Source organism: Scyliorhinus torazame, chromosome 2, assembly GCF_047496885.1.
Source record: "Scyliorhinus torazame isolate Kashiwa2021f chromosome 2, sScyTor2.1, whole genome shotgun sequence".
NCBI lineage: Eukaryota > Metazoa > Chordata > Chondrichthyes > Carcharhiniformes > Scyliorhinidae > Scyliorhinus > Scyliorhinus torazame.
Window position 1 is genome coordinate 112,693,936 of NC_092708.1, and position 25,548 is coordinate 112,719,483.

At 49.5% G+C, this 25,548-nt stretch overlaps 1 protein-coding gene across 4 annotated transcripts in view; it reads left to right on the forward strand.

The window, feature by feature from the left end:
• Window positions 1–25,548, forward strand: part of kalrna (kalirin RhoGEF kinase a) — a 1,210,365-nt gene that overhangs the window by 1,170,420 nt on the left and 14,397 nt on the right. For all 4 annotated transcript variants that reach the window (XM_072475613.1, XM_072475615.1, XM_072475625.1 and 1 more), the window contains one exon: window positions 21,582–21,782. In XM_072475613.1, the coding sequence (XP_072331714.1) occupies window positions 21,582–21,782 (201 nt within the window). The remainder of the gene's footprint in view (window positions 1–21,581; window positions 21,783–25,548) is intronic.

Consider the following 25,548-nt stretch of genomic DNA (forward strand, 5'->3'; position numbering starts at 1 on the left):
TGTGCGCGGATGAGCTTAATATGGCGCACAGAGTACACATAACGCGAGCACGGTTGAGCGGGTTCTTTTGTGGGGTGGTTATGTGTGTGCAAAGTGTGGGAGTGGGCTGGCGAACCATGTGCACATGTTCTGGGGGTGTCAGAAGCTGGCAAGTAGTGGGAAGCAGTGTTTGGGACATTACCCAAAATTATTATAGAATCATAGAATTTACAGTGCAGAAGGAGGCCATTCGGCCCATAGAGTTGCACCGGCCCTTGGAAAGAGCACTCTATTTAAGCCCACACCTCCACCGTGTAACCCCACCTAATCTTTTTTGGACGCTAAGGGAAATTCAGCATGGCCAATCCACCTAACCTGCACATCTTTGGACTTTGGGAGGAAACCGGAGCACCCGGAGGAAACCCACACAGACACGGGGAGAGCGTGCAGACTCCTCATAGACAGTGCCCAAGCCAGGAATCGAACCTGGGACCCTGGAGCTGGGAAGCAACAGTGTTAGTGACTGTGCTACCGTGCTGCCCTTGTAGGGCTAGAGGCCAGGCCAGATTCAGTGGTGGCGATTTTTGGGGTCTCGGGGTTGCCGGAGCTGGTTGAAGGGAAAAAGGCCGATGTTATTGATTTTGCTTCTCTAATTGCCCGGCGGAGGATTTTGCTAAATTGGAAGGCAGCCACGCCACCGGGAGTGGCAGCCTGGCTGGGGGACCTGTGTGACTTTCTACATCTGGATCAAATTTAAGTTGAGGGGGTCGGAGGAGGGATTCGAAGCACGGTGGGGATTGTTCATGACAGTGCTTGAAGAATTGTTCGCAGCAGGGGAAGGGGCGGATAAAGGGTAAAATGGGATAACATTGTACAAACTATATGCTGTTGATGGTTTTGCTGTATTTATTATTGTTCTTGTTTATTCATGTTTGGAATAAAATACATTTTTTTAAAACTGAAATGAGAACATCCACAGGGACCGATGTCTTTAGAAGATTTTGACATTGTAAGTTTATGGGATTCTGAAGGGGTTCATGGATTTCCAAAACATTTGGGACTATTTGCTGAATGTGTTTTTTTTTTCTTCCATAAATGAACTTTGTATTTTCTAAAGGGTACGTGATATATTTTTGGAGAATTTGCACAGCTGACTACAACTTAGGTAATAATTTATGGGCTAATTGAATACCTAAAGCTTGGTATTGTAGGATAGTCTCTTAAATGGCTTCTTTGTTTGAGGCGAATATATATTATGAGCATTTAATTCGATACTTTTGCACAACATTTTTTTCCTTCTTAATGCAGAAACAGTATGGCTGATCTGTAGGGCCCCAGCTGAAATCAGCTAACTCAGAAACAAAGAACAAAGCTGAGACCTTCTGGTCTATGTGGTGGTGTGTATTAGGGGTAGTACAGTACCTGTGAAGCCGAGAGGCTATTGGCTGACAGGTCCCGGGTCCTGGTTGGATTTGCTGCCTGCTGGCTCCGCCCAGAAGGCGGAGTATAAGAGCTCGAGTTCTCCCAGCAGCCGCATTCTGTAACTGAGCTGCTGGGGAACAAGTCGTGCTTAATAAAGCCTCGATTGACTTCATCACTTCTCGACTTGAGTGAGTAATTGTTGCTCTACAGTCTATAAAGCATAATGTTACATTAGGCTGCGCCTTTATCTACCAGGTTGTCAAGACATCACATTTTTACAGCAGAAATGTTTTCGGGCCTCAGCCATGATCTAATTGAGTGCTGGAACTTCCTTTCTCTTCCAAGGCCGAGTGGCATGTGTGGCAGACAAAGCAGATGCTTGCATCTGTTTCCATAGCTTGTTTTTCTTAAACGCCAGAGACTATGGCTTGAGCCACTCTGCATCAAGCATGGCTAACCAGTAGACTCCCCACTAGCCATTAGCTTATTAGAAGGATTTGCAGGTTGATTAACCAACCTGTTTTGGCCACATTAGGAACCCACCTTCTGTGGCCATCACTCCTGGAATACTCAAACCCGGAGTTTCCGGCTCAGAAGCAGGGATGCTACCCATTGCACCACGTGACCTCCTGAATAGCTGAACAGGCACAAGGAATTCAACTGCTTACTCCTGTTCCAATGTTCCTACTATGGAATATTAAGTTGTATGAATCTGCTTTCTATTTGAATGGAGGTATATGTAAAATCTTTCTGTGTCACCCTGAAGTCTCATTCAGTTGAATTTAATGTAATTGATGTGGGCTCAGCCTATCAGTTGTAGAAACCAAGACTGGCACTATACTAGCCAGCGTTGGGCCTTCCCCTGTATTCAGGACCCCAGTGGTGGAAATCCCTTCCACTGAGAGTTGCCAGCAAATGAGAGCTCTCCATTACAGGCAGCACCATGAGGAAATGGTGGCTGCTGCTGGTTGTGCACTGAGGCCCAGCCTCTGGGCCAATGCTGGACACCAGGGGACAGGTGAGTTGAGGGCAAGTTAGGGATCACATGGAGGGTTTCACCAGTGATGGAGGTGAATGAGATTGGTGTCGTGTTAGGTACACTGGTATAACACTGGCTGCAACTGGATGCAGCATAGATCAAAAAGATACTCCAGACCTTGAAGTTAGTTCAATCAGGTTTATTGAACTAATAGCACAGTTAGCACAGTTCTCTGTGAGTTTGACTCTCTGCTAACTTAAGCATGGTTACTCTGTCTGAACCAGACTAGCTCTTAGCCATGTGGTGGAGGTGTTAGATTGTAACAACACCCTTGACTGACTCTCGAGATGTTCATCAGTGGAAAGAGGTGGAGTGTGAGTGCCTCGTGCCTTTATAGTCAGATCCCACCCCGAGTGTCCTGCCTGCTTATTGGTCATGTCCTGTTCTCTGTGTCCATTAGCTGCTTGTCTGTATATCATTATGTGTGTGTGTCCGCATATCATGACATCTCCCCTTCTTTTATGTTTGGATGACATATGTGAACATATTTACAAGAATAGGTCAATATTAACATATATACATACAGTGGATGTGAACATATGGACATGTGAAAACAGCTGCTTAATGCGAGAACACAGAACATAGCAAACAGAACAAATGTTCATCAGTCCAGTCTCTGTGGCTGATCCTGATCGACCGCCGGAGAGGTGGTGGCGCGGACGACAGCGCCTTGATGGGCGGGATTGAAGCCTGATTGGTGGCCTCGTGAGTTGAGGTATCAGGAGGTGGCAAAACAACAGAAGTAAACGGAGAAGAATGTGGTTGCGGGCAGGCAACTTTGCGCAGTGCCCGTCTGTTTCGTCGCACAACAGAACCATCAGCCAGACGCACAACATACGAGCGGGAGGGAAGCCTGTCGAACAACGACAGCTGGAGCTGATCAGCCTCCATCAAGGATCTTGACCCGAACCGAGTCTGACGGGGATAACACGGGCAAATCGATGGCATGAGCATCATAGCCCTGTTTGTGCCGGTCTTGGAGTTGCTGCACCTTCTGCAGCACCGGGAGGTGATCCAGGTTGGGCACATGTATGGTTTGAAGTGTCGTTCGCAGGTCCCTGTTCATCAGGAGTTGAGCAGTGAGGTCGCCTTGTACGCAAGCAGCGCAAGGTGAATGTCAGGCGCAGAATCCGCAGCCTTGCAGATGAGCTGCTTCACTCTGTGCACGCCTTTCTCAACTTTTCCATTTGACTGCGGATAGTGTGGGCTAAAAGTGATGTGTTTGAAGTGATACGACTGGGCAAACAGAGACCATTCATGGCTGCTGAAGCACGGGCCATTGCCACTCATGACAATGAGTGGGATACCATGCCTGGAGCACGTCTCCTTACAGGCCTTGATGACAGGCCGAGATGTGAGGTCTGAGAGCTTCACGACTTCAGGGTAATTGGAAAATTAATCAATGATTAACACGTAATCACAACCATTTGCACGAAAGAGGTCGATGCCAACCTTGGACCACGGAGAGGTTTCGATTTCATGCCGCTGAAGTGTCTCCTTACTCTACGCTGGCTGGAAGTGTTGACAGGTCGCACAGTTAAGGACCATGTTCGTGATGTCCTGGTTGATCCCGGGCCAGTAGACAGCCTGCCTGGCTCTGCGTCTGCACTTTTCCACACCCAGGTGGCCCTCATGGATTTGACGGAGCACCAAGCTCTGGAGACTGAGTGGAATTACAATCCGGTCCAGTTTGAGGAGGATACCATCAACCACCGTCAGGTCGTCCTTTACATTGAGAAATTGAGGGCACTGCCCTTTTTGCCAGCCATTGGCTAGGTGTTGCATAACACACTGCAAAGGGGGTCCTTGGCTGTCTCCTCACGGATACGAATCACCTTCTCATCAGATGCCGGGAGGGTGCCAGCACACAGTTGCACCTGTGACTCAATTTGCCGGATGACGTTCAGTGGTTCACTAGGCACGGTGATGGAGCGGGACAGTGTATCGGCAATAATGAGCTCCTTGCCAGGCGTGTAGACCAGGTCAAAGTCGTACCTTCTGAGTTTGAGGAGGATGCGCTGCAACCAAGGTGTCATGTCATTAAGGTCCTTGTGGATAATGTGGACCAGGGGCCTGTGATCCGTCTCGACTGTGAATGTCGGCAGGCCATAGACATAGTTGTGAAACTTGAGAATGCCAGTGAGAAGGCCCAGGCATTCCTTCCCGATTTGTACATACCTTTGATCGATGGGCGTCATTGCACTTGATGCGTAGGCAACCGGTGCTCAAGATGAAGCGTCATCGCGTTGCAGCAGGACCGTACCGATGCCATCCTGGCTCGCATCGGTCGAGATTTTTGTTTCTCTGTCTGGGTCGAAAAATGCCAATACGGGTGCAGTGGTGAGCTTGGCTTTCAGCTCCAACCACTCTGCCTAATGGGCCGCCTTCCACTCGAAGGCAGTGGACTTCTTCACTAGGTTTCGTAGGGCCGTGGTGTGTAAGCCCATGTTTGGGATGAACCTGCCCAGAAGATTGACCATGCCCAGGAAGCGCAATACCGCCTTCTTGTCTTCCGGGACCTTCCTGGCTGCGATGGCCTTGACCTTGTCTGTGTCGGGGCACACGCCCTGCTGAGAGATCTGGGGCAAAATTCTCCGGTATCGGCGCGATGTCCGCCGACCGGCGCCAAAGACGGTGCAAATCAGTCCGGCATCGCGCTGTCCCAAAGGTGCGGAATCCTCCACATCTTGGGGGGCCCAGCCCTAACCTTGAGGGGCTAGGCCCGCGCCGGACTGATTTCCGCCCCGCCAGCTGGCGGAAAAGGCCTTTAGTGCCCCGCCAGCTGGCGCGGAAATGACATTGCTGGGCGGCGCATGCGCAGGAGCATTAGCGGCCACTCACGGCATCCCCGCGCATGCGCTGTGGAGGGAGTCTCTTCCGCCTCCGCCATGGTGGAGACCGTGGCGAAGGCGGAAGGGAAAGAGTGCCCCCATGGCACAGGCCCGCCCGCGGATCGGCGGGCCCCGATCGCGGTCCAGGCCATCATGGGGGCACCCCCCGGGGCCAGATCGCCCCGTGCCCCCCCCCAGGACCCCGGAGCCCGCCCGCGGCGCCTTGTCCCGCCGGTAAGGTAGGTGGTTTAATCCACGCCGGCGGGACAGGCATTCTAGCAGCAGGACTTCAGCCCATCCATACACACAATTTACAGTGCAGAAGGAGGCCATTCGGACCATCGAGTCTGCGCCGGCTCTTGGAAAGAGCACCCTACCCAAGCTCACACCTCCACCCTATCCCCATAACCCAGTAACCCCACCCAACACTAAGGGCAATTTATCATGGCCAATCCACCTAACCTGCACATCTTTGGTCTGTGGGAGGAAACCGGAGCACCCGGAGGAAACCCACGCACACACGGGGAGGATGTGCAGACTCCGCACAGACAGTGACCCAAGCCGGAATCGAACCTGGGACCCTGGAGCTGGGAAGCAATTGTGCTATCCACTATGCTACCGTGCTGCCCTGAATCCGGGCCAGAGAATCGCGGGGGGGGCCCGCTAACCGGCGCGGTGCGATTCCCGCCCCCGCCGAATCTCCGGTGCCGGAGAAATCGGCAACCGGCGGGAGCGGGATTCATGCCAGCCCCCGGCGATTCTCCGACCCGGCGGGGGGTCGGAGAATCTCGTCCCACTCCTAGGGACGGAGTGCCGACATGCCAAAGCAACATTGGGCCCTGTTCAGCTTCAGGCCATTGGCGTGGACATGGCAGAATACCTGCTGGAGACGGGAAACATGCTCCTCAGGGGTCGTGGACCATATGATGACGTCGTCCACGTACACATGAACCCCTTCAATGCCCGCCATCATCTGCTCCATGATACGATTAAATATCTCCGATGCCGAGACAATGCCGAACGGCATACGGTTATAGCAGTACCTACCAAACGGTGTGTTGAAGGTGCAGAGCCTTCTGCTGGACTCACCCAGCTGGATTTGCCAACTTCATGAAAAACCGTGCATGTGCCATCTCACTGGTGAGTCCCTCCCGCTTCGGGATGGGGTAGTGTTCACGCATTATATTCTGGTTGAGATCCTTGGGATCAATGCAGATGCGCAGGTCTCCAGAGGGTTTTTCAACCACCACCATCGAGCTGACCCTGTCAGTCAGTTCGGTTACCCTGGAAATGATCCCCTGCTGCTGCAGCTCCTTGAGCTGTTCCTTCAGGCGCTCCTTCAGCGAAGCCGGGACCCGGCGTGGTGCATGGACCACTGGCTTAGCATCAGGTCGCAGTAGGATCTTGTACCGATATGGCAAAGTGCCCATCCCGCCAAACACATCTGGATGCTGAGTGAGGATGTCATCAATGCCAGCTTGAAGATCCACATTGGAGGATGTCGTTGAATAAACCCGCTGCACCAGGTTTAGCTTTTTGCAGGCATGCGCGCCCAGTAGGGATGCCCTGTCCAGCTTGACAATTTCAAACCTTAGCCGTGCATGGGTACTCCGGTTGGAGACGAGTAGATGGCAGGACCCCGTGATGGCATTACCGTTATAGTCCAGGGGCTGGCTGGCTGCTGGAAGGACCTTGGGGGGCTTCTTGATGCGTTTGAAGTCTGCCTGTGAGAGGAGGTTGGTAGAAGCACCGGTGTCCAGCTTGAACTGGATGGAGCAGCGGTTGAGCTGCATCACCGCACGCCATTCTTCCTCCGAATCCACAGTGAGGATGGACTGAATGCGAGATGAGTTAGGTGTGGCATGTTCACGTGTGGTAATGATGCCCACTCGATAGGCGGACTCCAGGCACTCGTCCTCTGGATCCATTGTACTGCCAGGATCAGAATCCTGTAATTATCCACATTCTGAAAGCACTGTCGTCGGAATTGGGAGCGTTGGCCTCTGACTGGTGGTGCAGACCTGCACAAGGCTGCATAGTAACCAGGCTTCCCGCAGTTTAAACATCGCCTGCCTCTTGCAGGGCAGTGTCCTTTTAAGTGGGCGTTGCCACAGTTCGGGCACGTCATGACGTCGGTGTACGTCGTCGCACATGCGCGGTGCGGTCGGCAGACGTCTGCACCTGCCCAGTGTGGGTGTCGGCCGCTTCGTTATCCCATTTGCATCGCGCATGCGTGGGGCTCCGGGAAAAGCGCGCGAGGTGGCCGCTGGCTTCATTGCTGAAGCGCTGCATCCGGGAGATGGCCTGCACACTCACTGACTCATGGGAGGCAAGTTTCTCATTTTCAGCCGATTTGTATTGGGACTACCGATTTTCTGCATTCTCATGCACTGTATATGTTTCAGTCGCGACTGGCAGGGTCACGTGCTTGATTTTTAAGAGCTGCTCTCTCAGAGGATCAGAGTGAACTCCAAACACGATTTGGTCTCTGATCATGGAGTCAGCAATATCACCAAAGTTGCAGGACAGCGCTAGCAGGCGGAGGCTAGTTAAGAAGGCATTGAAAGATTCATCTTTACCTTGTGGACGTTGTTTGAATATGTAGCGCTCGAAGATTTCACTGGTGTCCACTTCACAGTGACTATCGAACTTGTCCAGGATGGTCTGAAACTTTGTCTTGTCCTGGCCTTTGGTGAAGTTAAACGAGTTGAAGAGTTTGATGGCTTGATCACCCGCTGTTGAGAGGAGAAGCGTGATTTTTCTTGCATCAGACACACCCTCGAAGTCTGAGGCTGTGATGTACAGCAGAAACTTTTGCTTGAATGTCCGCCAGTTGGCACTGAGATTGCCGGAGGTCCTGAGCTGGTGAGGAGCCTGAATCTTCTCCATGGTGCTGGGATACATTTGCTGGTCGTCACGGAATGGACTGAGGTTAGCCACCTTAAATTAGTAGTCTTCTGGTATCATGTCGTGTTAGGCAACTGGTATAACACTGGCTGCAACTGGATGCAGCATAGATCAAAAAGATACTCCAGACCTTGAAGTTAGTTCAATCAGGATTATTGAACAAATAGCACAGTTAGCACAGTTCTCTGTGAGTTCGACTCTCTGCTAACGTAAGTGTGGTTACTCTGTCTGACTGAACCAGACTAGCTCTTAGCCATGTGGTGGGGGTGTGAGATTGTAACAACACCCTTGACTGACTTTCTAGATGTTCATCAGTGGAAAGAGGCGGAATGTGAGTGCTTCGTGCTTTTTATAGTGAGATCCCACCCCTGAGTGTCCTGCCTGCTTATTGATCATGTCCTGTTCTCTGTGCCCACTAGCTGCTTGTCTGTATATCATTGTGTGTGTCCGCATATCATGACAGTTGCAGGACAGGACAGTGGTACTCCACAGGGATTGGTGCTGGGACCTTTGTTTGTAGTATATATAAATGATCTGGAGGAAAATGTGGGTGGTCTGATTAGTAAGTTTGCGGATGACACAAAGATTGGCGGAGTTGCTAATAGTGCCAAGGATTGTCAGAGGATACAACAGGGATCTAGATAGATTGGAGACTTGGGCACAGAAATGACAGATGGAGTTTAATCCGGACAAATGCAAGGTGATGCATTTTGGAGGATCACATCTGGGTATGAATTATACTGTAAATGGCAGAACCCGTAGGAACATTAATACACAGAGGGATCTGGGAGTGCAGGTCCTCAGTTCCCTAAAAGTAACAACACAGGTGGCCAAGGTGATTAAGTAGGCAGATGACATGCTTGCCTTCAGCCAGGGCATTGAGTACAAGAGTTGGATAATCATGTTGCAGCTATATAAAACCTTGGTTGGGCCGCATTTGGAGTATTGTGTGCAGTTCTGGTCACCACATTATCAGAAGGACATCAAAGCTTTGGAGAGAGTGCAAAGAAGGTTCACCAGGATGTTGCCTGGTCTCGAGGGTGTTGGTTATGGGGAGAGGTTGAATAAACTAGGATTGTTCTCACTGGAAAGACGGAGACTGAGGGAAGACCTGATAGAGGTTTACAAAATCGAGAGGCATAGACAGGGTGGATAGTCAGAGGCTTTTTCCAAGGGTGGAAGTGTCAATTACAGGGGGGCATAGGTTCAAGGTGAGAGGGGAAAAGTTTACAGCAGATGTGCGGGGGCCAGTTTTGTGGTGGGTGCCTGGAACACACTGCCAGAGTGTGTGATGGAATCAGGCACATTAGCAACATTTAAGAGGCATCTGGATGGATACATGAATAGGGAGGAAATAGAGGGACCAAGTAAGGCCAGAAGGTTTTTTTTTTAAAATCAGGGCATCATGGTCGGTTCAGGCTTGGAGGGTCGAAGGGCCTGTTCCTTTGTTCTTTGTTCTTTTTGACAGGTGAAGTGTGTTGTCTTTCAGGGCCCCCCACTTCCCAATGTCAGGTCCCTCAATCATGCACAAAGCACAGGCAAATCTGACCGGATTTGGGCAACCTTCGTGGGGTGCAAGAAAGATGTATGAATTTGGGAGAATCCTGGAACCACCATTAAGTTCTGGAGGATTCAGGGATAATTGACTGCGTAATGCATTAATGAGCCTCATTACCTTGATTCCTGCATCAGGCCCTAACCACCAGAATTAATTAGGGATCATAAGGGACAGTTTGCCCAATGTTAGGAATCCAATGTGGGTTCGCCTGCCCAATTCACTTTGTTCCCCCTTCCCATCACCATGCTCACTCCAACAGCCTCTTAATCCAGCCTGAGGCCTATCTGATCCAATTTACATGTGGATCTGTAAATGGGCTTGCTCACCTGAAACAACTGTAGAACTTTGATTGCAACTTTCAGATACAGACAGTTGGAGTGTGCTCATTGCCCATTCTGCCCAGTTGTACCCGACGTCAATTGGCTTAACTTGTAGTCTCAATAGGTACTTTTGGGGGCAGTACCCAGAATAGTCCAGGAAACGAAAGAAACCGTGAGAAGCACAAGTTTCCTCCTCAGCCTCTGGTAAAACTCTAGCTTACTCCCAGATGTAGGAACAGCAACGGATGCCTTCACTATTTCACGGCACTGGATGGCAAGCCGATTTGCCAGCACATTCCCTCCCCTAAACCATTTTGAAGTGGATGCTCGCAAGCATGGGGAGCAAATGAAAAGGTTTATTGAGGCCACGGTGCAGATACTGACTGAAATATTCTAGTTGGCAGTCAGGCCTGCACCATGGCTAAAACATGGCCCAGGTGTAGTTGGAGGCAACTTCACTGCAGCAGACCAGAGACCCATCGCTCCAGTAAACATTTCTGACCTCCCCCATCCCGTGGACATGTGGTTTCTCCTCCACAATAGCAGTCAGACAGCTGTGGTAAGATTTTTTCTCATATTTTTGCAAAGTCTTCAGAGGGCGCCTCTATCTGCGGCGTCCTCTCCCTACAGGCAATGGCCATTCCCGACACTGATGGTGGGAGCTGCTGACCTCTTCAGGCCTCCCATTGGCTCTCCAGCGTTGGGAGCCCACCAGCCCACCCTCGTGGGAGGGTGAGCGTGTTTTCTAGCGACTAATTGGTCTCCCCTTCAAAAATTGCATGAGGCATCCACGGAGTAGTAACAGGCCGAGGGATCGACGGGAGCAGAGAGGGAGCGGGGTGGAGGTTGCGGGGTGGAGGCGGCAGGGGCCCCAGAGGGGGCCAGGTCCTTGATGGAGACGGTCTCCTCACGCCCGTCGGGGTACGCTATGTATGCGTACTGTGGGTTGGCGTGGAGGAGACGGACTCTCTCCACCAGGGGCTCCGCCTTAGAGGTCCGCACGTGCTTGCGGAGCAGGACGTCTCCCGGGGACAGGAGCCAGGATGGAAGCGATGTCACGGATACAGATCTCCTGGAGAAGAGAAACATCCGCTCATGAGGGGTAGCATTCGTTGCAGTACACAAAAGGGACCGGATGGAGTGGAGTGCGGCAGGGAGGGCCTCCTGCCAACGGGAGACTGGTAGGCCTTTGGACTTGAGGGCTAGCAGCACGGCCTTCCAAACTGTCGCGTTCTCCCTCTCCACCTGTCCGTTCCCCCGGGGGTTGTAGATGGTCGTCCTGCTCGAGGCAACGCCCCTGGCGAGCAGGTACTGACGCAGCTCCTCACTCATGAAGGAGGAGTCCCGCTCACTGTGAATGTAATTGGGATAACCGAACAGCATGAAGAGGTCGTGCAACGCTTTGATGACAGTGGCGGAGGTCGTGTCGGGGCAGGGAATGGCGAAGGGGAACTGCGAGTACTCGTCGATGACGTTGAGGAAATACGTGTTGCGGTTGTGGGTGGGGAGGGGCCCTTTGAAGTCAATGCTGAGACGTTCAAAGGGGCGGGTAGCCTTGATTAGGTGCGCCTTGTCTGGCTTGTAGAAATGCGGCTTGCACTCCGCACAGACTTGGCAGTCCCTAGTCATGGCCTTGACCTCCTCGACTGAGAAGGGCAGGTTGTGGCCCTTGATGTAGTGGTAGAACCGCCTGACGCCCGGGTGACAAAGGTCATGTAGTGCCCGCAATCGGTCATCCTGTGCGTTGGCACAAGTACTACGGGACAGGGCATCAGGAGGATCATTGAGCTTACCTGGCCGGTATAAGATAGTATAATTGTAGGTGGAGAGTTCGATCCTCCACCGTAATATCATATCATTTTTGATTTTACCTCGTTGTTTGTTGTCGAACATGAACGCAATTGATCATTGGTCAGTAACGAGGGTAAATGGTTTTCCGGCCAGGTAGTGCCTCCAGTGCCAGACGGCTTCCACTATGGCCTGTGCCTCCTTCTCAACCGAGGAGTGGTGGACCTCGGGGCCTTGGAGTGTGCGGGAAAAAAAAGGCGATGGGCCTGCCCGCCTGGTTGAGGGTGGCGCCCAGGGCAAAGTCGGAGGCATCGCTCTCGACTTGGAATGGTGCAGACTCGTCTACCGCATGCATGGCGGCTTTGGCGATAGCGGTTTTTAGGAGGTGGAAGGCCTGGCAGGCCTCGGGCGGGAGGGGGAATGAGGGGGAACGGAGGAGGGGTCGGGCCTTGTCAGCGTACTCGGGCACCCACTGGGCATAGTAGGCGAAGAACCCGAGGCATCGCCTCAGTTCTTTGGGGCAGGTGGGAATGGGGAGTTCGAGAGGGGGACGCAGACAGTCGGGATCGGGGCCGAGGACACCGTACTCCACCACGTAGCTGAGTATGGCGAGGCGGGTGGTGCCGAAAACACATTTTGCCTCGTTGTACGTGAGATTGAGGCGTTTGGCAGTTTGGAGGAATTTAGTGAGGTTGATGTCATGGTCCTGCTGGTTGTGGCCGCAGATAGTGATGTTATCCAGATACGGGAAGGTAGCCCGCAGTCTGTTCTGGTCCACCATTCGGTCCATCTCCCATTGGAAGACCGAGACTCCATTGGTGACACCAAAGGGTACCCTAAGAAAGTGGTAGAGGCGGCCGTCCGCCTCGAAGGCCGTGAAGTTGCGGTCCTCCGGGCGGATAGGGAGCTGGTGGTAGGCGGATTTCAAGTCTATGGTGGAGAACACCTGGTACTGTGCAATCCGGTTGACCAGGTCAGATATGCGGGGGAGGGGATACGCATCAAGCAACGTGTACCGGTTGATGGTCTGACTGTAGTCAATGACCATGCAGTGTTTCTCGCTAGACTTGACTACCACCACTTGGGCTCGCCAGGGGCTGGTGCTGTGAGCAATGATCTTTTCCGAGAGAAGGCGCTTAATCTCCGCTCGAATGAATTGGCGGTCCCCGAAACTGTAACGCCGACTTTTAGTAGCCACGGGCTTGCAGTCGGGGGTGAGATTAGCAAACAGTGAAGGGGGGGAATCCTGAGCGTGGAGAGACTACATGTGGGACCCGGGGGGGGGATCAGGGAAGAACTGGGGGTTGGAGACCGTGAGGAGGGGAGGGGGGCCGTTAAAATGCAAGATGAGGCTGCGCAGTTGGCATTGGAAGTCCAGGCCGAGGATCGCGGCAGCGCAGAGGTGAGGGAGGACCATGAATTTGAAATCCTGGAACACCGCGCCGTTCACTGAGAGGGTGACGGCGCAGTAGCCCGAAACCTCGGCCGACTGGGAGTTGGAGGCAATGGAAATATGCCTGCGCGTGGGTAGTACCTTGAGGGAGCAGCGGCGCACGGTGTCCGGGTGGAGGAAGCTCTCCGTGCTGCCGCTGTCGAAGAGGCAGGTAACAGTGAAACAATTTACCTGAACCTCCATGGTGGATCTGGCGAGCTGATGCGGTCGATCCTGGTCGAGGACGATGGATGCGATGGTGGAGCTGTTGGAGAAGGGTGCCGGATCCGGGGAGCAGCTTGCGGATGAAGGTGGCGGCGCCCAGGCGTCGTAGGCTGCTGTTGGAGGCCAGGTTGCTGTTGCTGGCTGCATCTCCGTTGTTTGCAGCATTTCGGTCAAGTGCGCAGGACCGGAAGTGACGATCGGCGGTGGACCGGCAGAGACGTAAGTCGGTGTTCCGGGCGGCGCCCATGCAGACCACGTGGAGAGGGGGCCAGAGGTCGAGTGCCCAGGACCGGAAGTGATGATCGGCGGCGGGGCGGACCCGGAAGCGACGATCGGCGACGGACCGGAAGTGACTTGTGGCGGACCGGAAGTGAAGGGAGCCGGGCCGGGGATGATCAAAGATGGCGGCGCCCCTGCGTCGCACATGTCGAACAGCGAGCCGGGAACGGAGGATGGCGGCACCCAGGAGTAGCGTTGGACCCCGAGGCAGCAGTGGAGCGGCAGACGTTTGCAAAGTGGCCTTTCTTGCCACAGGCTGAACAGGTAACATCTCTAGCAGGGCAGCGTTTCCTGGGGTGCTTTGCCTGGCCACAAAAGTAACACTGGGGCCCAGGCATTATTTTTACTGCTGGTGTGGCTGGGTGGGGTTGCCGTGACTTGCCGGGGTTGTTGCTGGGTGGTAGCGGCCACGTAGATAACGTGGGCAGGCGTATAGGAAGTTTGTGCAGGCGTGTAGGACACATTATTGTCATAGGCTGCCTGTTGGGCCTCTGCCATGGTGACTGCCGTGTCCAGAGTCAGGGTAGTTTGTGCCAGAAGGAGTTGGCGAATTGGGACGGAAGCGATGCCGGCTACAAAGGCATCAAGCGCCAGGGCCTCAGTGTTCTGCTCAGCGGAGACTGCTGGCGCGTTGCAGGTGAGCGCGAGGGCACGGAGGTCCCGAACGATCACGGATAGGGGTTCACCCGGCTGCTGGTGCCGGGAGGTGAGGCGGTGGCGGGCGTAAATAGAATTAACAGTTCGTGCATACCGGCTTTTGAGCTTCACGATGGCGTCGGCGTAGGTAGTAGTTCCCGTGATGAGGTCGAAAAGGCCGTAGTCGAGCCGTGAGCACAGGAGGTTGAGTCGGGTCAGCGTCCGTTTTGGCGAAGGCGGAGGATGCTCCCAGGTAGGCCGCGAAACACCGGAGCCAGCAGGTGAAAAGGTGATCCGCGCGTGGAGCGTGGGGGTCGAGCGAGAGCTTGTCGGGTTTCAGAGCAGCCTCCATTACAACTGTAGTGTATTAAATTGATGCACTAAGCGTCAAGAACCACAAAGACATGTGAGACTTTAACTAAGGCTTTAATACACTACATAGGAAGCTTACCCGACACAGACGACCCCAGACAAAATGGGTCCTGGTCTCAGAAGATGGTCTTATACTGAACTCCCGGGGGAGTGGCTAAGGCGGAGCTCTCCGTGGCCAGGTCAGGTTACATACAGGTGACTGAACCTCTACAGAGCTACAGTACAATACACAGTACCATACACAGGATTACAGGGCCACGTTACACACAACTATTATACAACTATGTACAATGCTAGGGAAGTACAGTGGTGTATCACCACAGCATCTGATGCTGATTCAACACAGGAACAAAAGTCCAGCCCCTTGTGTAAACTTTGCATAATTTCCATAGGTCATAGAGCAAAAATAAACGTTATAGCAGCTGTGTAATCAGTGTTTGTCTTTTTCGCAGACAATCACTCGCTTGCATGCGACAGCAGGCAGCACACGCATATTAATAACACACACAGCCTCTTTGTTTTGAATAAAACCCACAACCACTGTGTAGTTCAGGCTATGCTGATAGCCTGAAGACATAGATAAAAGTTTTTTTTAGAAATAAGTAGCACAATAAACAATAACACAAAAAAAAAAATCTGAAAACTCAATGGGCTGGATTGAATGCAGCTGGCACAGCAAACTTTCACTGGTCAGGAAAGCTTTTACGTTAGCCTGAAAATGAATGGCACCCATTTCACTCGGACTGCATCTGGTGTGTTCACTGTATAAAATCACTTGGAAATTGCAGTGTTAGTATGTGATGTCAGGGGTCCCAGCAGAAACAACACAGTTGTATCTGCAGAAGCCACCTTGCTGGAGCTGCTTTAACATTTGCATGTTTTTCTACAAAGCCCTTTGTTCTTCAAGTGGGCTCACAACCACAGGCAGTTGGAAACATATGGCTGCGATCTAACAGGAGGACTAAGTGTGGCAGCAGGCGCGACTTCCTGGATGCTTTCCAACGAGACCGCAGCCAGTATCGAACGGCAGTTAGGGCCGGAAATGATCCCCCAAGGACTTCACGGCGGAAGTGGCACTCTTTCCCAGGGTGGAGGGGTCAGTCACCAGGGAGCATAGGTTTAAGATCTGTGGGGCAAAGTGTAGAGGAGATGTGCGAGGCAGGTTTTTTACGCAGAGCTTGGTGAGTGCCTGGGACGCATTGCCAGAGGAGGTTGTGGGAGCAGATACATTAACGGCGTTCAAAAGGCAACTTGATAGGATGGGTATAGAGGGATTCGGCACAAGGATGTGCTGAGAGTTTTGGCAAAGGTTGGTATCAGGACCGATACAGGCTTGGAGGGCCGAAGGGCCTGTTCCTGTGCTGTATTGTTCTTTGTTCTTTATTCTTTGAATCAGAAACTCGAAAAACAACAGGGAAAGAAAGTGCTCAAAAATTTGTGTAAAATTGTGAAACAAGTGGGAACGAGGGTTCCAGTTTCAAAACATAAATTTCCACATGTCACCACTGTAGCCACCTAAATTGGCCAACTCCCGATTTAAAATGGCGAACGGCAAAGGCTGATGGGAAAGTCAGCCAACAAGACAGAAACCGGCAGGTGCAGGTTTGCTGTGTATTAAAACTCTGCAAAAGGCCAGACAACATCGATACCAGCGACCATCACCATAACAATGTAGCAGCCATTTGCATACTGATGAGCAATCCCCGGGAACAATAAGTAACATTTGGGACACACAAAGCAAAGCCAGACTCCCCGGCGCCAGCAGGAGCCAACACAAAGGAGGTGAACGAGCACCTCAAGACCACCCATCGATCAGGGAACCGCTCCAGTATTGGAGAAATCGAACCAAGCGATTGGGACAAAGTCCAATCACTTGGGACCAGATACAGGGTCCGCCCCGAAAGGCGGGAAGCCCCTGGGGACTATAAAGTTAAGCCCCAAGTTCAAATCGCTCTCTTTATCTCTTCACCTCTTCGTCCTGCCCGAGTCACCCAGCAACACGAACCAACATTGACCGTGACCACCGAGCAAAGTAAGTCTTAATTCAACGCTCACTACGAGATAGGCGCTCCTAGCTACCAATCTGTACCAACTTCGAATCCCGCAGACTCAGAACCTGAACGAAAGGCCATTTGTTCCCCATACCTGGTGGGCCAGTCCGAAGTTAAGTATAGGCCTGTTAGTTGTAGAAGTAGCTTAGACGTAGAATTTGTGCATGAGTAGCGATTACTGTGTATAATAAATGTGCTTTGATTTGAATCTTACTAATCGGTGTATTGGGTTATTGATCATTACTCGGACTTGAACCTCGTGGCGGTATCATAAAGGTACCTGGCGACTCGAGAGCAAAGGTAATAAAACAGAGCAATTGAACCAAGGAGAAAGTTAGCAACATTATTTGGCGACATCTGACGGGACCCGATCTAGAAGTGGCATAACCACTCCGGGAGAACCCAAGAATTTGAATTAGAGATCCAATTGGGAACAGAAAACCACCAGAGTCGCCAAATAATGTTGCTAACTTTCTCCTTGGTTCAATTGCTCTGTTTTATTACCTTTGCTCTCGAGTCGCCAGGTATCGTTATGATACCGCCACGAGTTTCAAGTCCGAGGAATGACCAATAACCCAATACACCGATTAGTAAGATTCAAATCAAAGCACATTTATTATACACAGTAATCGCTACTCATGCACAAATTCTACGTCTAAGCTACTTCTACAACTAACAGGCCTATACTTAACTTCGGACTGGCCCACCAGGTCAGGGGAACAAATGGCCTTTCGTTCGGGTTCTGAGTCTGCGGGATTCGAAGTTGGTACGGATTGGTAGCTAGGAGCGCCTATCTCGTAGCGAGCGTTGAACTAAGACTTACTTTGTTCGGTGGTCACTGCACCGGTCACGGTCAATGTTGGTTCGTGTTGCTGGATGACCCGGGCAGGATGAAGAGGTGAAGAGATGAAGAGAGCGATTTGAACTTGGGGCTTAACTCTTATAGTCCCCAGGGGCTTCCCGCCTTTTAGGGCGGACCCTATACCTGGTTCTAGGTGATTGGACTTTGTCCCAATCGCTTGGTTCGATTTCTCCAATACTGGAGCGGTTCCCTGATCGATAGGCGGTCTTGAGGTGCTCGTTCACCTCCTTTGTGTTGGCTCCTGCTGGTGCCGGGGAGTCTGGCTTTGCTTTGTGTGTCCCAAATGTTACTTATTGTTCCCGGGGATTGCTCATCAGTATGCAGATGGCTGCTACATTGTTATGGTGATGGTCGCTGGTATCGATGTTGTCTGGCCTTTTGCAGAGTTTTAATACACAGTAAACCTGCTGATTTCTGCCTGTGTTGGCTGACTTTCCCATCAGCCTTTGTCGTTCGCCATTTTAAATCGGGAGTTGGCCAACTCACACAACAATGGAAGAAGTAAAAACAGTGACAAGGAGACTAGGGGCCAGTTTAGCACAGTGGGCCAAACAGCTGGCTTGTAATGCAGAGCAAGACCAGCAGCGCGGGTTCAATTCTCCCGTACCAGCCTCCCCGAACAGGCGCCGGAATGTGGCGACTAGGGGCTTTTCACAGTAACTTCATTGAAGCCTACTTGTGACAATAAGCTATTATTATTATTATTATTATTATTATTATTAGCGCAATGTTTGTCCAAGCCACAGGAATTGAGTTAGGGCAGCAACCAGCAACCAGTGCAACAGCCAAACCAACCACGTGCAGTTCAACACAAATCTATGAAGGAAAGAATGAAAACACACCCAGATTCCAGAACAACCCCCAAACCTACAGGAAAACAAAGAACAAAGAACAAAGAAATGTACAGCACAGGAACAGGCCCTTCGGCCCTCCAAGCCCGTGCCGACCATACTGCCCGACTAAACTACAATCTTCTACACTTCCTGGGTCCGTATCCTTCTATTCCCATCCTATTCATATATTTGTCAAGATGCCCCTTAAATGTCCCTATCGTCCCTGCTTCCACTACCTCCTCCGGTAGTGAGTTCCAGGCACCCACTACCCTCTGCGTAAAAAACTTGCCTCGTACATCTACTCTAAACCTTGCCCCTCTCACCTTAAACCTATGCCCCCTAGTAATTGACCCCTCTACCCTGGGGAAAAGCCTCTGACTATCCACTCTGTCTATGCCCCTCATAATTTTGTATACCTCTATCAGGTCGCCCCTCAACCTCCTTCGTTCCAGTGAGAACAAACCAAGTTTATTCAATCGCTCCTCATAGCTTATGCCCTCCATACCAGGCAACATTCTGGTAAATCTCTTCTGCACCCTCTCTAAAGCCTCCACATCCTTCTGGTAGTGTGGCGACCAGAATTGAACACTATACTCCAAGTGTGGCCTAACTAAGGTTCTATACAGCTGCAACATGACTTGCCAATTCTTATACTCAATGCCCCGGCCAATGAAGGCAAGCATGCCGTATGCCTTCTTGACTACCTTCTCCACCTGTGTTGCCCCTTTCAATGACCTGTGGACCTGTACTCCTAGATCTCTTTGACTTTCAATACTCTTGAGGGTTCTACCATTCACTGTATATTCCCTACCTGCATTAGCCCTTCCAAAATGCATTACCTCACATTTGTCCGGATTAAACTCCATCTGCCATCTCTCCGCCCAAGTCTCCAGACAATCTAAATCCTGCTGTATCCTCAGACAGTCCTCATCGCTATCCGCAATTCCACCAACCTTTGTGTCGTCTGCAAACTTACTAATCAGACCAGTTACATTTTCCTCCAAATAATTTATATATACTACAAAGAGCAAAGGTCCCAGCACTGATCCCTGTGGAACACCACTGGTCACAGCCCTCCAATTAGAAAAGCATCCCTCCATTGCTACCCTCTGCCTTCTGTGGCCTAGCCAGTTCTGTATCCACCTTGCCAGTTCACCCCTGATCCCGTGTGACTTCACCTTTTGTACTAGTCTACCATGAGGGACCTTGTCAAAGGCCTTACTGAAGTCCATATAGACAACATCTACTGCCCTACCTGCATCAATCATCTTAGTGACCTCCTCGAAAAACTCTATCAAGTTAGTGAGACACGACCTCCCCTTCACAAAACCGTGCTGCCTCTCACTAATACGTCCATTTGCTTCCAAATGGGAGTAGATTCTGTCTCGAAGAATTCTCTCCAGTAATTTCCCTAACACTGAAGTAAGGCTCACCGGCCTATAGTTCCCGGGATTATCCTTGCTACCCTTCTTAAACAGAGGAACAACATTGGCTATTCTCCAGTCCTCCGGGACATCCCCTGAAGACAGCGAGGATCCAAAGATTTCTGTCAAGGCCTCAGCAATTTCCTCTCCAGCCTCCTTCAGTATTCTGGGGTAGGTCCCATCAGGCCCTGGGGACTTATCTACCTTAATATTTTTTAAGACACCCAACACCTCGTCTTTTTGGATCACAATGTGACTCAGGCTATCTACACCCCCTTCTCCAGACTCAACATCTACCAATTCCTTCTCTTTGGTGAATATTGATGCAAAGTATTCATTTAGTACCTCACCCATTTCCTCTGGCTCCACACATAGATTCCCTTGCCTATCCTTCAGTGGGCCAACCCTTTCCCTGGCTACCCTCTTGCTTTTTATGTACGTGTAAAAAGCCTTGGGATTTTCCTTAACCCTATTTGCCAATGACTTTTCATGACCCCTTCTAGCCCTCCTGACTCCTTGCTTAAGTTCCTTTTTGATCCATGGCCAGCAGTGACAGAGCCTACCACTCTTCCAACAGTAGCGAGAACACATGGAAGGGTTATTAGGCCTCTTAACCACCTGAATATTTGAATTCAATATATTTGAAGGGAGGAGATGGGTATTGATAATGTAGTAGGCACAATGTAAATGTATGATTGTAATAAAAATGTAGGACATGAGGTAAACTATAATCACTTAAATACAGTGGATAAAGACTTAGGGGAAGGCATAGTATAATGGTCTAGCACATAGGGTCAATGTGGGACTGAGTATCATATCGCACCCACAGTGATGTAAGAGAACGCATGACCTGCACCTAGGGTCAGTCTAGTGTTGCAAAGAGCAGTACGTACAAGCAAGCGTGGAGACAGCACCTAGCCTGTACCCTTTATTGTATATCTGTAAATAGTTCTAAGAGGCAAAAGACTTACAGTTAACCTATGTATGACTACAAGGATTTCTTCAGACATACCGAACTGTGTCCAACACCCTACAGCACTGGTAAGGGATCAAAATTAAATGGATCGGTAAAGAAATACACTTAACGGTCACCCAGTTACAATTTTTAAACATTTTGGGCGGGATTCTCTGCCGGCGGGATTCTCCGTTCTGCCGGTGCCTGGGGGTTTCCCGACGGCATGGGGCTGCCCCACAATGGGAAACCCCATTGACCAGCTGGCGTAACGGAGAATCCCGCCGGCGGGTCGAGGCAGAAAAGCGGCACGGTGGGGCGGAGAATCCAGCCTGTGGAATATGATCCCTAAAGCAAAACTGGAGGATTGCATTCAATTCATTGAAATATGAATTATTCAGTGAATCAATGGCTCTAATGTTATATCCAACATGGTATTAATGTCCGTTAATATTAAACAGTGCATTTTCCAATTCATCAACATCATGGGATATTTGTAAGTTTTCACAATACATAATTAACTCTGTACTTATGAATAATAGCTGCCAAACCTGTTTGCAGTCTGTTGAAGTGAAAATGTTCCAACAAGATATATTACTCTACAAGACTTGAAATCACACTTATGCCTTGATCCAATCCATTTAAGTTTTGAATACCATTCTGTATTGCAGGGGTCGTTTCTCTGTGGTGAAGAAATGCATACAAAAATCAACCAAAAGAGAAGTAGCTGTCAAATTTATCAGCAAAAAAATGAAGAAGAAAGATCAAGTGGCACATGAGGCAGCAATCTTACTAAATCTACAACACCCACAATTTCCTGCAATATGTGATACATATGAGTATCCTACCTGCTATGTTTTAGTTCTCGAACTGTAAGTGTTGATTTTCTATCTTCAAAGCTATTTGTTGGATAAAATATTATTTATGTTACCCTGATGGATTGACTTGCAGCTTTTCTTTTGTCTACCTAGTCATTTGTTTAAATTTATTTTCTTCCAAAGACAAGCAGCCATTTTTCCATTCTCTTTCCCTTAGTTTATGTTCCTTTTCTCCCTGTCCTTCAAACCCCTTTCTGGGAAATGGTGCATTGGAGTCATGTTCCTATGATACCTTGCTAAGCTCTCATTATTCCCTAAAACGCAGACAATGAATGTTGGCAGGACATTTGGCCACATAGGGCATCACTGTCAATCGCAATTCTGTTCCAGTTCAACATCACATGCAGCTATTAGCAGGTATCACTGGACAACAGTGTAGTGATCTCATGGTTGTGTTGTTATTCACTGACTGACCATTAGTTGCCTCACTAGTATATAAGTGAATTTAGAGTCAGGTGACAGCAGACTGGCTGCTTGTGCATGATCATACTGTTATGATCATGCTGTTATTCATCTATTGTTTTGTCTATAGTTTACCCACAGTTAATGTTAATAAATCATTTATAGCTTGAGCTACAAGTGTTCTTGTAATATAAATCAGGCCATCCGACAAGAACAATACATGGTACCAGGGTTGGATTGTGCTAAATACAGAGAAAAAAACCTATCCGCCTGCCACGAGGTCCACAGGGATTTGAAGATTTTGCAGACTGCCAGAATTAACAATATGGAGTTGTTGAAGCCATTAATGAATCTCAGAATTCTTGGTAATGTGGACAGCAACTGGCATGTGTTTAAACAGCAATTTAATCTGTTTCTTACTGCAGTAAATTTAGGAGATCAATCAGATTCGCGTAAGATAGCGATGCTCCTAACAGTAGCAGGGCCCGAAGCAATTGCTGTGTTTAATACGTTTAAATTTGCAAGCAATGAAGATAGTAAAAAATTTAACAAAGTAATTCAAAGATAAACAGTTGGCAACAAGATTGTTCCCCATTTTTACTGTCTTTTTATTAGTGCAGCACCTAAAGGATCAGTGCTTGGCCCTCAGCTATTCACAATCTATATCATTTATTTAGATGAGGTTTGAGTGTGATGTGTCCAAGTCTGCTGCTGATATAAAAGTATGTTGTGAGGAGGGCGTAAAAGGGCTGCACAGGGATATGGACTGGTTGAGTGATTGGGAAAGAGGATAGTAATTGGAGTATAATGTTGGGAAATGTGAAATTTTCCTTATTATATCATACTTTGTTTAGAATGCTCCTGTGAAGTGCGTTGGGATGCTTCATTATATTAAAAGCACTACATAAATAAATGCTGTTGTCCTTATACACAAATAACAGAAAGTTAACCTGATTGTGCAGCAAACAATTAAGCAAGTAAATGGTAAGTTCGCCTTTATTGCAAGGTGAGGTTGAAGTAAAAGAATAAGAGATGTAGAAATTTGTCTTGGGCAGTAACGGATCAGCCGTCCATTATACTCTGCCCTTGCTATTCAATTCCATTACAGTCAGCAGAATAAATTTTAGGCATTCCATATACTGGGTTGTCCGCCCGCTTTTGCCCATTTTGCACCACTTCCCAAGATGAATTTCTAATCCAGGAAATCTTGCTGCAATTATGACGGACTTTGGTGAGATGGCACCTGCAGCACTGTGTTTAGTTTTCTCTCCTTACCTAAGAAAGGATATACTTGCGTTACAGACAGTGCAACAAAGGTTAACGATATTGATTCCTCGAATAGCACTGTTGTCCTATGTGGAGTGATTGGGCGGGATTTTCCAACCAACCCGCCGCTTGTTTTTCGGCGGTGGAGATGGCCCACCAGCGGGATTTACCGATGCTGCCGGGAAACCTACACGTCGACGTGGGACCAGAATATCCCGCCAGTGTGAGCAGCTGGTGGATCGTGCCCATTGGGCAGGATGGGCCTGCACCCTGTGATGTTTAGAAGAATGAGAACTGTTCTCATTGAAAAAATGTAAAGGCTAGAATTCCCCAGTCGTTGCGATTCACTTTTCGCGCCGGGAGTGCACCCCGCCAGCGGGTTTCACAGTGGCATGGGGCGGTTACAGTGGGAAATCCCGTTGACAAACGGCGGGAAGATAGAATCCGGCCACCAGCAAACGGCGCACAGCCGAGGAACACGTGACTGGGGAACCGGAGAATGCAGCCCAAAATGTTTTCAAGGATTAGACAGGTAGTTATTGTTACCCTGGTTGGAGTGTCTGCAGCAAGGGTCATGGTCTCAGGGTGTTGGGTTGGCCATTTAGGGCTGAAATGACAAATCATTTCACTTTGGAATTCTCTACCCTATAAGGCTGGGGATATTTAGTCATTTAGTGTATTCAAGACGGATATTGATAAATATTTGGCGTTAGAGGAAATCATGGGATATAGGGATAATTGCATTATATGTTTGTGTTCAATTTTGATGACAGATATAGATTGGTTGGGTGAGTGGGCAAAATTCTGACGGATGGAGTATAATGTGGGAAAATGTGAAGTTGTTCACTTTAGCAGGAAGAATAAAAAAACAGAGTATTACTTGAACAGAGAACGGCTACAGAATTCCAAGGTGCAGGGGGATCTAGGTATTCTAGAGCATGAGTCACAAAACGTTAGTATGTAGATACAGCAAGTAATCAAGAACGCTAATGGAATGCTTTCATTTATTACAAGAGGAATTGAACATAAAAGTTCTATAGGGCATTGGTGAGACCACTTGTCGAATGTTTAGTTTTGATCTCCTTATTGAAGGAAAAATGTAGGTACGTTGAAGGTGATTCGGAGGAGGAATACGAGATTGATTCTGGAATGAGCAGGTTGTCTTATGATGATAGGTTGGACAGACTGGACTTGTTTCCACTGGAATTTAACAAGTGTGGGCTGGCTTGATTTAAATGTATAAGATCCTGAATGGTCTTGACAAGATGGATGTGGAGAGGATGTTTCCTCCTGTGGGTGAGTCCAGAACCAGGAAGCATGTTTTCAAATTAGGGATCATCCTTGCAGCATAGAGATGAGGAGAATTTATTTCTGTTGTGTGACTTTGGCACTCTCTGCCTGAGAAGGTGGTGAAGGTGGGGGGTCATTGAATATTTTTCAATAAATAGATTCTTTTTAGGTAAGGAAATGAAATGTTATGAAGGATAGATGGGAATGTGGTACATAACACAAACAGATCAGCCATGATCATATTGAACAGCAGAGCCGTCTCGAGGTGCTGAATGACCTACTTATTTTCATATGTTCAGAATTCGTTTTGTGATGGTACTGTTCAGTAGAATTTATTCCTCTGTAAATGTGGCCAATTCCTTAATATGGGAGTCCCTGAAAAAGATAGAGAAAAAAAAAAAGATCAATACACCACAGGAACAGGCCCTTCGGCCCACCAAGCCTGTACCGGTCTGATATCACCCTTGGCCAAAACCCTCAGCACTTCTCTATACCCATCCTATCCATGTATTTGTCGAGATGCCTTTTGAACGCCGTTAATGTATCGGCTTCCACAACCTCCCCTGCAACACGTTCCAGACACTCACCACCCTCTGTATAAAAAAAACTGCCTCACACATCTCCTCTAAACTTTGCCCCATGGACCTTAAATCTATGGCCCCTGGTGACTGACCCCTCCACCCTGGGAAAGAATGCCTGCCCATCCACTCTACCCATGCCCCTCATAATCTTGTAGACCTCTATCAGGTCACCCCTCAACCTCCGTCATTCCAATGAAAACAGTGCGAGTCTATTCATCCTC